The following is a 14134-nucleotide window of genomic DNA, read 5'->3' as shown; positions in this document are numbered from 1 at the left end:
GGTCTCTCTCTCATAAGGAGCCATTTCTCATTCTTCACAATGATAAGGTAGTCTTTGGCCCAAAACCATCCTTTCTTCCTAAAGTGGTATCAGCATTTCATGTCAATGAAGACCTTGTCCTCCCATCTTTATGCCCTGCTCCAAAGCACCCAAAGAAAATTTCTCTTTACTACCTAGACATAGTCTGAGCCCTAATAGTCTACTTTAAAGCAATAGTTTCAGTCAGAAAAACAGATTTGCTATTTGTCCTTTTCTCAGGACCTTGCACACCCTGGTTCCAAGTCCACAATCGCTTGATGGATTATAAATCTGAATGGAAGAGCTTACACTCTCACGGCCAGATCTCCTACAAATCTATGTGCCCATTCCACCAGATCAGTGGGGCTTGCCTGGGCATTCCATCAACAGACCTCTTTAGCCCAGCTTTGTAATGTAATCACATGGTCCATTGTTCTTTTTTGTTTCAAAGATCTTCTAGTGGACTTCTAGTCTTCTGCAGATGCAGACTGTCCGAAGCTGGTTCTATTGACCCTTGTGGGTAATGTTGGCACAGTTTTGTTTGCCTAGTTGTGCACCCTTCTCATTCATTACTTGGGGACATCTTAGGGTGTGTGAATACATTGCCAGTGTTCTGTATTGTACAATAAGGATAAGAGGAATTTTGACCTATCTGTAATTTGCATAGCTTGGAATACAGTACATGATTTCTTTGTGTTCATTTCTTGGTTACTTAGCATTGCTTGCTACAAAACTGATGATTCACAGAGTAGGGTAGGGTTATAGGGAGGGCACCCAGGGGATGAATCCTCAAAAGCATCCAGTGTCCAATCACCTGAAGGTAAAAGCCTATAACCCAGGGTCCATGAATATTTTGCCTGTGTGCTGTATTGTTCTCCAAGATATGTAATTTACAGGTTAGTCAAAACTCCTCTGTTAGTTTTGTTTGTACCAAAAAAAATTGTAGCAACTTTCATTTTAGTCTAAATTGTATGAAGAAAGGCTATATATTTGATATAATAGTAAGAGAAAGTAAAGTGTTTTTAAATTTTTTACGTCTTTTATTCATTTACAAAGGTAAAACAAAACACTAAAAACTGGTTACTAAATGCCACCAAAAGAAAGCTTTAGCTGATTATAAAATGATGAAAAAAATTATTTTGGGTACCCATATTACATAACCAAGTAAACTATTACAGCACAGAAAATAGGAAAATAGTTATCCGCACTCCAATTAGCTTTTCTTGCAGTATTTTTAAAAATACTGCAAGAAGAGCTAATTGGAGTGCGGCTGATTTTTTTTTTCCAATTTTCAGTGAAGATGTACTGTGATGGCCGGCACCCAGGTTGTCCACATGCAGAAAAGGCCAGTCTTCAGCAGAGCTATGAATCTGTGTGTTTCTATTACAGCACTGAAATCGGACCTGGTTACATGCTGGTATTGAGATGGTTAAAAACATGGTGCAAATAACTCAAAATATGTGATCACTGGAAATACACCATATTTTCCCTTTAGCTTCACAAGTTAAAATTTGACTTAAAGCAGCTGTAAACCCTTACATATACCCAGTGAAGTGGCTGGCCTCAGGTGATACACAGAGATTAAACAAATCCTCTTACATAAGTTCTACATGTTATCTGCAGTCTTCTCTTTTCCACAGTCGTTCAAAGTGAAGAATTTATACAGCTTGTCTGAGCTTTCAGAAATAAGGGGGCGGGGAGCTGAAGTTACACTCTGCAGATGCCACACTTACCTTTAACGCAGATGTTCCTAGATTGTAAGCTCTAATGAGCAGGGCCCTCTGTTTCCTCTTGTACCAAATTGTATTGTAACTGTAATGTCTACCTTCATTTTGTAAAGCGCTTCGCAAACTGTTGGCGCTATATAAATCCTGTATAATAATAATGGTCAGCCACTATAGCTAACTTCTGTGTTCTTCACCAATAGCAGCCCCCTTTCCCATAAAGCAAGCAGGCCTAGCAGTACTTGGTTGCCCCCAGGACTTGTACACAACGCTTTCGTGCCTAGTCACCACCCTGAGGCATGCGCAAACTGAGCACAGCAAACATGTACTTGCGGTTGGCAGACAGAGTAGTTCAATGACAGTCCAGGTCAAAAGGCAGGCAGATTTTAGAGAATAGTTGATACCTGATCTGAGGTTGTCAGTGACAGAATCTAGACAGCAGAGCAGGACAGTCAAATGAGGAGCTTGTAGCACATTTTACAAACACAATATCACACACATGAGACTGCAGGCTTGACTGGCTTAAATTTAAATCAGGTTTGCTCTCCACCCAGAGACTGTCCACATCAATCACATTACATGCGGACAGGCAGGGAGAACGTAACACTGCCAAAACCAGGATTCTGCAATGAGACCAGCAGCTGTGTTGGATCAGGAGCTCTAGACTCTCCTGACAGCAGAGCTCAGTGAGGATAGCTGAGAGGTGGGAAAACACCCCACTTCAAACAGCACTCAGGAATAGAGCTGAGGCTGTCAATCGCAAGCTGTGTATTAGTGCTCCCTCTTCTGTCACCCTCTTTCTCTTAGTGTCAGGGAAACCTGCTGATAGTAGAGGAACAAGGTAGCAGAGAGAAATGACACTTAGTGCCCTGGACTGAGACAGGTACACACTATGGAAAGATATGATTTGTTCTGAGATTTACAATCGCTTTAATCTCTACATTTTACAAATCAGAACATTTTTTAAATCTTTTCTTCTACTTTTACAGGGAACACTCAAAAGTGGGAGATGATAACTTGGAAACTGCATTGCACAGGCTCCACCTTCGAAGACAAAACTATTTAAGTGAGAAGCAGTTTTTCAAGGAAGAGTGTGAAAGGAGGTTGAAATATCTAGAAGATGAACTGGACCAGAGTGGCTGTAGCAGTCCCAATGGAAGTAACTTGTCTATGTCAACCCACTTGTCAGATTTCACAGACTCTTCAGCTACCTCTAGTACCCTGCGCAGCCTTCTGCCAGAGAAACTGCAGATCGTCAAGCCACTGGAGGGTGTGTATCTGTGGTAACTTTTTTTTAGGCACTTTTGAATTTAATGAAACACATCTTGTAATGCTTTATGCGCTATATTATGAGCATATTCTACTATGCTCCCAAAGCTTGGTCCTTTTTATATGAAAAAGCTGGTGACGTGTATGGGTATTTAAATATGTTTTCTTTATTTAATGCATGACCGTCTGAATTTTCATCTTTAACCAGTATGTAATCCACCTTTTTAAATATTTGTTCAGGTTCTCAAACCCTCCACCAGTGGCAACAGCTAGCACAGCCAAACCTGGGTACCATTCTAGATCCTCGTCCTGGTGTAATGACCAAAGGATTTAAGCCTCTTCCTGAAGATGCCGAATACCACTTATGTGACTTAGAAGAGGATGAAAAGGAGGACGAGGATGAAGATGAAGAAGGGATAACTTTTAAAGTGCAGGAAAGAAAGGAAGAAGTGCCACAACCTACCTTAAGCATCTTCTTGCCATCCATTTCTGTATCATCAGCTCCAAGTTCTGGTTAGTGCTCAGTGCCTTTTAAGTTTTGGACATTAGGGCATGTCATGGTACCACAACAACCTATGAATAGCCATCCTGTTATAGCTTTTACTTTACCTAACCACTTCTTAGAGCCTTTGCAGTCCTCCACAGTGGGAAAGAACTGCCTGCAAATTGAGGCCAAACCCATCCAGTCCTTGAGCCCTGAGAACAGTTGCTGTCTTAAAAGTTCCAAAATTGATGTCTCTAAACTATTGTTTTTTAAATCCTAAAACATTTCACTACAGCTTTTCTTAATTTCTGCAGTTTTATCTTGTTAAAGGATAAGTTTACCTTTTGTAACATGTTACATGTCACACCCATATTCAGGGTGTAACATGTTACTGTAGCCTTGGCTCCCATACCCCCACCCCTACCTGCAAAGAAATGTGCTTTTTATTTATTTAAATTTGAACTTCTCCTTTAACATTGTAAATTTTATCTTTGTTTATAGATGTGCACACTGCATCTTTCTTCACCTCTGTACACTGTAGCCTGTGGCACATTTCCATCTATAAACCTTTCATATTTTGCAAAACATGGTATAAAACAATTGTACTTCTCCGTATGTTAAGGCGTTGGCTTGGTTTTCTTTAACCCCTTCGCTCCGGGGCGCCTCCCAGCCCTTTAAGGGTTTCAGAAGTTTAGGGTCATGTGACACGCCATCACGGCAGTCACATGATCGGGAAAGGTCCCAATCGAAAGAGGAGATCGGGACCTTTCCCTGAGTACTGGACACGTGTGCTGGGAGCGCGCAGAGCGTGCGCTCTCAGCACATATGTTCTTTTTTTTAATAGACCGCAAATGTGCGGCCACTCGGGGTCTAGGCCCAGACGCCGGGAGCCACACATTTGCGCTCGGCCGGCGTGAAGAGGTTAACGTTGCTTTCATAGTTATGTGTATTCTGCATTTTGTGTCTACATAGTGTACAAATAACTTGCCGTTTCTGATTATTTACATTGCAGCAACAAACCCTGGCAAGTGCCTGGGCAGCACAAACTCAACTTTTACCTTCACCACTTGCCGAATCCTACATCCCTCTGACATCACTCAGGTCACTCCCAGGTAAGCTTATCCCAGCTATTGGTACAGTCTTTCAGATCACCCTGATTGAGTCTCTGAACCAGAATAATGGTTTAGAATATGTTTTTTATATACCAGGTATTGTTTTAGTATCTAATAATTCTTTCAGACACCAACATTTGCCATGCTTTACCTTTTGAAATTGTATAGTGTTGGTATCATAGAAACGTAAGTCATTGAAATATTTCTAAAGCCAAAACACTTTTTTAAGTTTTGGATGGAGTGGGTAATGGTTAAATGTCATGTCATATAGTGTTTTTGTTTTGTTGCTCTGTGTCCCATTGGTGAGATTTCCCTTAAAGCATAAACGCAAAAAATAACATTTGATCCACTATAAAGAAAAAATATCCTTACAATGCCACTTTTTTCCTTTCCTTTGGCTTTAAATACACAAATACTTGATCATCTCATCTGTTTCCTTCCTAGTTCCAAAGTTGCCAGCGCTATCCATGAGTTCAGACGTGGCAGTGTTGACACAGATGCAAAGTTCCGTTTTCAAAGGGAACAGCAGTATGCTGTGCATAAGCACAGCAATCTTGCAGTTTCCTAGTCAGCCTTTGTCATCACAAGCTGACACACCCATAGCCCTGCCCTCTCTATAGTTTGTGACAGCAGCTCCCATGTGGAGAATCGGCAGAAGGTAAAACAGTAGTCATACCTCAGGTAGCCCTGGTCGTGGATAATCCATGCAGCAGTGGCAACATAACTGCATTACAAATATAAAAAAAATGCTATTTACAGAGCTATTTTTTTATAATTTAATTAACAAGGTTGTTACTATGTTGAGTACTTTAGTGCACTGAGCATTTTTTGCATGGTAAAGTTGAAATTGGGGCACAAAAACTTTAATCTAAATATATTCCTTAATGGCCACAAAAGATATACAGTGGATATAAAAAGTCTACACACCCCTGTTCAATGTCAGGTATATGTGATGTAAAAAAATGAGACAAAGATAAATCATTTCAGAACTTTTTCCACCTTTAATGTGACCTATACATTGTACAACTCATTGTACATGATCAATTTATTTAGACAATATTTATTTGGAGTTCCGTTTTAAGGATTTACATACACTTTAATCCTCTGTCTAGGGACACAACTGGAAGGAGTAAGAAAACTTTGTAAAGTCACCATTGGAAGATTGTCCCTCTTTAACTCTCCTCAGAGAGACCGCAATAAAAACTTTGAATGAGCTGTAATACGGTTGGCAGCACACCCCTTTTGCGGGGAGAAAAGCTTTTGGTGCTGAGTGGATTGGACTACAGCAAAAAAAAAAAAAATCTGAGTTCTAATCCTTCCCCACTCTAGCCACAAGAGTTTTGACTTTAGAAACACTTTAAGTACTGTATATTTTGTGTTATCAAGTATAAGAGAATGTTATTTTTTTTTCACTGGGGACACAGGGTTAATTCTGATACAAGAGGGTTATACTGCTTTTTACAGGATATTGGACACTAGCAAACAAAGCTGTTAGACAGTATATTTCCTCACCCATTATGCAGTTTTTTTTGGGGTTTTTTTTAGCTAATGTCTTATGAGAATGTATGTCTTCTCTCTGTAAAAAGAAATCTGGTTGCTCACGAATCCAGCATTGAAGTCGGGGAAATCTGGCAGTCTTTCATGATGGCTTGACAGGGTGTCTTGGAAACTCTTTCTGTGCAAGGGACTTGGTTGCCAGAAGCTGCTCACCTCAATCAACTTATTGGAATTCTGAGTGCTTTGGTCATCTGAACCTGATTCAATGGTGACATATATCAAATCAAAGTGAGAACAGAAGCTTCATGGCTCAGAGATGCTAACCAGATTATGGCTTGTTCCTGCCCTGTTTGCTGTGCACATCCCAGGCTTGGAAAACTGGCAGGAAGACTTTTTCAGTCACCAATGCCCGGACTCCAGAGAGTGGTCTCTTCACCTGGAGATGTTTCAATGCCATTGTTGCAGGTGAAAACATCTGACATGGACCTTCTGCCATCCAGATGCAAAAAAAGAAAAAACTGAGCTGGTTTGTCTGTTGGTTCAGGGACCCTCTGTGTCTTTGTGGATCAGTTCAATCTGATCTATGCCTTTCTTCCTATGAAGTGCCCTCCTCATCTCCTTCACAGAATCATGAGTAATACTCATCACACTTAGCTGGCCTAGGTGGATGTATTACTCAGACTCCTGGCAGATTCGCAATGGTCTTTCACAGATCACCCAAGACTTCTGTCCCAAGTACCAATTTACCACCCTGCTTCATGGTTGCTGAGTTTAATGGCATGACTGTTAAAGCTCCTGTCTTAAAAAATATGATTTGGTCCTGTGCTGCTAAAGACTAGGAAAAGCATCTCTTTCACAGTCTTATCACACCCAGTAGCTGTATTTTGCATGAGGGGAGGCAAGGAATTTCTATCCCAAGAAGTACTCCATAGGACGCTTGGCCATGATCAGCATTTGGCTTTGAGTACCTTCAAATGTCAGATCATGGATCTTGTAGTTCCTCTTGAGGTCTAAGACCTCCCTTCTCGCTGGTGATTTCTCTTATTCACCTTTACCAGCACATTGTGCTTCTATGTCTCTGTTTTGTGCCGGTACACCCCAAGGGGATAACCCCCAATTTTTGGATGTGGTAAAAGCAGTCCAGGTTCACTCTAGGCGCTATCAGACACTGTTAATTGATGGATAAAGTAGACAAGTGATTAAGGATAAGGTTCTGCCATTTCTGCCAACATGCACTACACTAGATCATTGAGTGCCTCTTGAGGCCTTCAGCATTTGCAAGGCTGCCACCTGGTCTTCGGTTCACACATTTTCTAAATTCTACCAGGTACATTTTCAGGCCTCTTCTGAAGCTGGTTTGGACGTGAGATTCTTCAGGAAGTTGACTTAACTTCAAGTAACCCCAGTTGTAGACTGTTGCTTTGTTGCCTGCCCCTAAGTTGAACAAAACTGAAGGTTTACGGGAATGGGAAGTACTATAAATTGGCTGACTTACTGCTTTATTTTCTAGTATCCAGTCTTCTGTAGGCAGCAGTTTTAAACCTCTTGTTTCTGAATTAACCCTCTGTCCATTAATAAACTCCATGAAAAGGTTATTCATTTATACAGCCTATTGTGTTGAGTCAGTGTGTGAAATGTTTCATTTTCTTGTTTCTTTCAGTTCTATGTACACTTCGTCATCTTTTGGAAGTAGCAGCACTTCTACCACCAGCACATTGGTGAATTCTCCTGCTGTGTCGTGTCGGCTAAGTGTCGGGGAATATTTTAGCAAGGCAGTAGATTCCAGCTTAAACAGTACAGGTAACTTAACCAAACTTCTTCAAGAACAAGGGATTTCTGCCAAGGTGAATAGCAATAAGGATCCAGAGAAGCCACCACGCCCACAAAATTTACTTCTTCCCTCCACACCACCCAATTCTCCCACACGGTCTCCATGTGTTTCTCCTCTTCCATTTGAACCAAGACCAAATCCATCAGAAAACTTCCTCGCAGTTTCCAGACCGGCAGAGAGTTTTCTTCAAGAAATGTATGGTTTGAAGTCCATACGAAACCAAGCTGACTTGGGTCAACTGAAGATGAATTTGGTGGATCGATTGAAGCGGTTAGGAATCGCAAGAGTAGTTAACCAGCCAGATCAGACGGACCAAATGCAGACCACAGTACTGAACAATGGGTTAAAGCGACAAGAGTCTGCTATGTTTGTTGCAACAAGCAGCAGTCTCTTTGGTGGTCTAAGAAGGAACCAGAGTCTTCCGGCTATTATTGGTGGACTTGCACCTCCAGTTTGCACGTATCCTCCAAAAATGGGTAGTTTAAAAGAAGATTGAGCATAGATAAAGAATAAAAAAAGACTGCTTTGATTAAATGTTCTCTGTTCAAAGAAGGAGTATTTGTATGTTTGTGAAAGGCTGTAGAAGGTTTGTGTAAGTGAAGGAGGAGAAAAAAGGTTATAAAAAGAACGACTGTGAAGAAGGACCTTGGAAAGTGATACAAAACGACTGAAAAGTAGGATTCAAATGTAGACAAAATACGATGACTGCTGTAGATCTGAGCTGACCAGGAGCAGCGGAATTATACTGGTCAGCTTTGCATCCAAAGATATTCCTCAAGCAGTCCCCTATTTTGCCACCAATTTTTAAGCTTGTTTACAGATAATTGATCCATAGAACGTAGACATGACTGAAGGTTTGATACAGAGGTCATTTAATAAATCAAAGCTAAAACTGTTACATGAAGTGTTAAACATTGTGAAGATCAACTGTATATGATATTGAGTATTCCAGCCAACTTTATATAAATATAAATGAATGTAAGAAATATATGGCCAGTTCAGAAACAAAGGACATAAGAATGATAGCCCACCAAAAGAAATTGGCAAAGCAAATGCAACTACAGAAAAATAACACCAATTAAGCTTTATTCATTTTCTTTTGTTAATATGTAGTTATCCTAATTACCTAGATTGCTGTTACCTACCCTCATCTTCCCATTACTTTAATTTATTAACTACATAATATACCTAGATCATACAGTTGGTGTTTTTCAGATAGTGTGGCATGCCCTCCTCAGAATACTGTGCAGATTGTTGAAATTCACTTTGGTTGGTCCATTCCTGGGTTTCACGTGCCTAACTGCCCCTGACTGTTGTCTTCCGGCTTGGTTTGTTAGTGTAAGGCAGTGTTTCTCAACTCCAGTCCTCATGGACCCCCAACAGGTCATGTTTTCAGGATTTCCCTCAGATGAAACAGCTGTGGTAATTACTAAGGCAGTGAAACTGATCAAATCACCTGTGCAAAATAATGGAAATCCTGAAAACATGACCTGTTGGGGGGTCCATGAGGACTGGAGTTGAGAAACACTGGTGTAAGGGCTCATGTACACGGGACGTTTGGAAAACTCTTCTGAACAATGGAAACTGACTGCTGGAAAACATAGGTTAAAAAACGTCTGTTTAGCCATGTTTGCATACCCGTTTATGCGCATTTGCGGTTAGAAGCGTTTTCTTAAGATAACCTCAGAAGACCTTCAAAAATGCCCAGAATGCACTGAAAAACAGTAAAAAAATTAACTATTTCAGACATTTTGAGAGAAATAGAGCAGAAGCAAAGAGAGCAGTATGTGTTGAGATTATCTGTCTTTTCTGTTTTTTTTCACTATGGATCCCATCATGAACATAATGCGGCACGTTTTATCATGTTTTCCTTCACGCAAAACCTGGAATTGACTGCACTGGTGTACCGGGTCCATTTGAATACATGGAAAACACTTTGCATGTATTTCTAATGCTCTGGACAGCATCTGGATAAGGAACAATTAAAAAACGCTTCTAAACGCAAACGCTTATAAACGTGGTTAGCCGTGTTTACAAGCGTTTGGCGTTTGAAACGCAGGTAAAAGTTTGGTGCATTCAAATAAATGACTGTAAACTCAACTGCCTGTAAACGACTGTAAAAGACTATGTGTACATGGACACATAGGAAAACATTTGGGAGAGTTCAGGAGCTGCTAAAAAAAAAAAACGCAGAAAAGCTCCTGAACGTGAGTTTATCAGCTGCAGTGTATATGAGCCCTTAGGCCTCATGTACACTGCTGCTCCTAAATATGAGTTTACAAGCTTTTGGCCATTTTTTGCCAAAGCCCCTAGATGCAACTCAATAAAAGCCAATGTGTCCATGCACACATAGGCTTTTTTCTTTGATTAGCAGCAGCCTTTATGGGCAGTTAAATGTCCCTTTTCTGAACGCAGAAGACTCACTTCAGGAGAGGAATGTTTTGGACAGCAAAGCACAAGTAAGCACGCCTAAGCGCTAGCCGCGTTTATTCATTTCAGTGGCAAGTACTCTGGCTAATAAAACAAGTAAATGCCCATGCACTAAACGTGACTAACTGCGTTTACACGCGTTTTTGCCACGTTTAGCTTTTTTCAGCATCCAGGAGAGCTTCCGTCCAGGCGAGCTTAGCGTACATGCAGCTTTGAACATATGGTAGGTTTTCTTTTTTATGTATATGGATTGCCACAACAATAACATGAAAGAAAAACATAAAACCGCAGAGATTAACCAGTAGGGATCAATAGGCTGGATCCCAGGAAAGTCACAACTAGGATAAGTAATGTTTTGGTGTAATGCTGAACATTGCTTGTTTAGTTAACATGTTGAGAGTAAAACTTTTCGGGTCCATGCACACGAGCGCAAAAAAACTAACATTGAGCATTTTTTGTACTAGATTTAGGAGCATTTTGCAGCATTTAGGAGCATTTAGCATTTTTTTACTGCCAGAAAACTGCTCCCAAAAATGCAAATCAGAAGGGTTTTTTTTTTTTTTTCTCTGCCTCTAAACGCTGAGCTTAAAACATGTTTCTAAGCGACCTAATGTGCATGGACACCTAGGATAACAGTTGTTTCTCCAGGCAAACCGCTAAACTCAAGGAGCAACATTTTTAAACCAGTGTTCATAGAACCTTATTGCTTAAATTGCTCCAACTTCTTTTGGTGGAAAACATTCAGCCATTAATAAAGGCATCTGCTGGAAGAACACCTTTTTAAAAGACAAAAAAAAAAGCACAAAATTTATAAATAATGAAGGTTTTATGTACTGTGAAGGAATACAAAAGGGATGTTTATAGTTCATTCTCGTAACAGCATTAAAACAGAGGATTTTTCACTTTGCTAAAATAAAGGTCACAAGCCTTTTTTTTCATTTTCCAGGTATTGTTATCAGCTAACAGTTAATCTGGTGCAACAAGTTTTGTGCAATATGTCAGAATTCTTTACTAATGTTGGTCTATTTAAATATTAACCTGTTGTTGATTAACTTCATTTTCTTACCTTGCTTATGGATAATCTACAGCTGACATCTTAGTGTACAGGCAAATACATTTTTCAATTCTTGTTTGTGAACTAACAAAGATAGATGCATGCAATATGTATTTGTCTGTGTATGCAGCCCTGCCTACTTTATCTTAAAAAAACTTTCTCATGTCAACATTAACAGTCAGCTATATAAATGGTTGGGATAACTTGATAATACTCATTGTAGGTGTAGATTTTATATGTTTTATTCTTGTCACTTAACCAGCTCAAAAAAAAAATCTTAATCTTAGGGTATGATAAACACCCTTTAATGCTACCAAATGATACCTGTTCATAAAGGCCTTATATAGTTCTTAAAATGATCAGACCAATTTAAGATTTTAAAAGCAATTTTAGCCGATGCCAGCAGGTTTGCTAGGTGAATATGGTCTTCATCACAGAGTCTGGCACCTGAAGATCCCACTCCCTTTTTATTTTCAGCTTAATTCATATTACAAAGAATGTAATCATATTAGGTCTCTTCCAGCTGCATCGGGGCTTTGAGACTTTTTGACAGGATTAAACAGGTGATCCAAACAATACACTAAAAGCAGACTTTCCATGAAAATGGAAGGTATGCTTAGATGACAGCCCTGCACCGCTTGTAAAGGAAGAAAGGGTACATCAACAGTTGCCATATACATTGTTTTATGGGGAAAAAAAAAAACGCATCTGCCTCAGTACTTGGCTTCTTACAGTTCCTGGAGGTGTCGGTGACATCACTGCACCTCACCACTGCATGCGGGGATAGCTGTGTGCACAAAATCCTGTGCAAATGCGCACCCAGCTTTCTTCTCCGTATCCAGCAAGTTGACATCACCTCATCGACTAGGTCCTAAGATAGGTTTGTTAACGTTTTCAAAACGCTGTATTTTTGGCCAATATTTACGCCCATTTCTTAATACCTGGTACGGGGCTGTCAGTCCAATTTTTACAGAAGGTCCACATGAAAATGATAAATGTTGTGTTTTGGTGGACTGAACCTTTATAACCGTTTATTCTTTTTAGATACACTTTTGTGCAATACTCCTGAAACAGTAGTCTGATGTTTATGAGCAGTGTTCAATAAACATTTTACTTTTTTTTTTTTAATTTGTGTGTATGGTTTCTTTGCTGAACCATCCATTCATTCATGATAAGAAATACAAATTACTTCTTTGCCTTTTTTTTTTTCTTTTTAACAGCAAAGCTTTTTGCACTAAAGTTTATAAATGCATTGTTTTATGCTTTTAGCTATATATTGTGGAATACTTGATATTTTTATGACTGTATTTTGGCCTTTGCAGACTGCCTCAGGATTATATGTATATGGACATAGTTTAGCTCCTAACAAGTGACAGAAGTTGTTACTGTGGTTTGAAAATGTGTTTAAAAGGTTCCATGAAGTTAATAGAGACACTGAGTCATATTTAAAAAGCCACTGATATACAATAACCCACAGCAGCCAGTCAGAGCAATGGAAGATTATTGCTGGCTCGTTATGAGTTAGTAGACTTGTTGCCCTTTAACTTATTAATAATCAGTGCCAGTAAGTCATTTATAAAGAACTTTTGGCTTTAAGGTTTATTCCCCATGGGTTAATATTAGTATCTAGTTAAAAAAAAAAAATAGGTAATGTTAGCGTCGTCTTCCCCATAATTCCACTGTTTTGCTTTGCCCACTCGTCTTCCTTGAGGTTCACTCCCTTTTTTTTTTTTTTTTTTTTTCTAATCACGTTTTTTTTTATTCATGTAATATTTGGTATCTTGTATCACTAAGTTATACCAGTCACATACAATTTCTACAGGAGGAACTATTGATTATGTAATAAAAGCTACCCACTTTATGTCCTGTGTCATGATTTCATCATTTGCTAAAATTCCAGGAGCAGGGATTTTTTTTTTTTTTTTAATACTTACAGAAATTCTTCAGGAAATGAATCACTTGCTGACCTGTGTACACATTGATCAAACTTCTTGCTACATTTTCCTTAGCCTGTTGCTTTTCTCATTACTTCCTATCCTGTGTATATTTTAAAAACAAAAACAAGAGATCCTGAAAATACTTTAAAATGGTAGCTGTCTAAATGAGGATCTGGCTTGGTTTTAAGCTATTTGTGTATATATCATATTGCATTGTTGTTAAATATGTTGAGTATATAATATTGTATACCTTGTTTTTATGTTTCCACCAATAAACATTTTTGATCTTTGTACATTTTACATGATGATGAGTATCCTTTTTTTTTCCACAAATGGCACATTTGTCTGCTCATTATTACTATAAATATATATTTTTTAATTGAATTATGTTAGGTAAATGGACTAATAGGGGGTTTTTGTATTCTATATTGATGCTGTGATCCCCCAAAGCACTGATTTTCTGGATATTGCACAATGTGGCCACATAAGCAGAATGCAGGTTGAAACTTAGGGCCTCATGCACACTGGGCTCAAAAAACTCACTTGTAAAGCTGCTTGGCGTTTTTTTTTCTGCCTCTAAACGCACCACTATGTTAGCCTATGTGTCCATGCCCACACAGGCTCTTAAGGGCAGAAAAAAGGTATACAGTGCGTTCAGAAGAGGAGCATTGGGTCAGAAAAAACATGAAACTCCTATTAATGCATGTAAACGCTAGACATGTTTATGCACGTTAATGCATTCTATTGGCCAGAAAAAAAACAATATATTGTTGCCAAT

General features: G+C 39.2%; 1 protein-coding gene across 3 annotated transcripts in view; it reads left to right on the top strand.

The window, feature by feature from the left end:
- The window catches only part of TRAK2 (trafficking kinesin protein 2), a 114759-nt gene extending 101103 nt beyond the window's left edge, over nt 1-13656 (top strand). For all 3 annotated transcript variants that reach the window (XM_089670381.1, XM_089670372.1, XM_089670393.1), the window contains 4 exons: nt 2732-3012; nt 3252-3524; nt 4508-4607; nt 7765-13656. In XM_089670381.1, the coding sequence (XP_089526507.1) occupies nt 2732-3012; nt 3252-3524; nt 4508-4607; nt 7765-8431 (1321 nt within the window). In that variant the 3' untranslated portion in view covers nt 8432-13656. The remainder of the gene's footprint in view (nt 1-2731; nt 3013-3251; nt 3525-4507; nt 4608-7764) is intronic.
- The last annotated feature ends 478 nt before the right edge of the window (nt 13657-14134 follow it).

Source organism: Staurois parvus, unplaced genomic scaffold (assembly GCF_062004578.1).
Source record: "Staurois parvus isolate SC_StPar_1 unplaced genomic scaffold, SC_StPar_1.0 ptg000011l, whole genome shotgun sequence".
Classification (NCBI taxonomy): Eukaryota; Metazoa; Chordata; class Amphibia; order Anura; family Ranidae; genus Staurois; species Staurois parvus.
The sequence above is the reverse complement of the archived record's forward strand: the minus strand, read 5'-3'. Positions and strand labels throughout refer to the sequence as shown.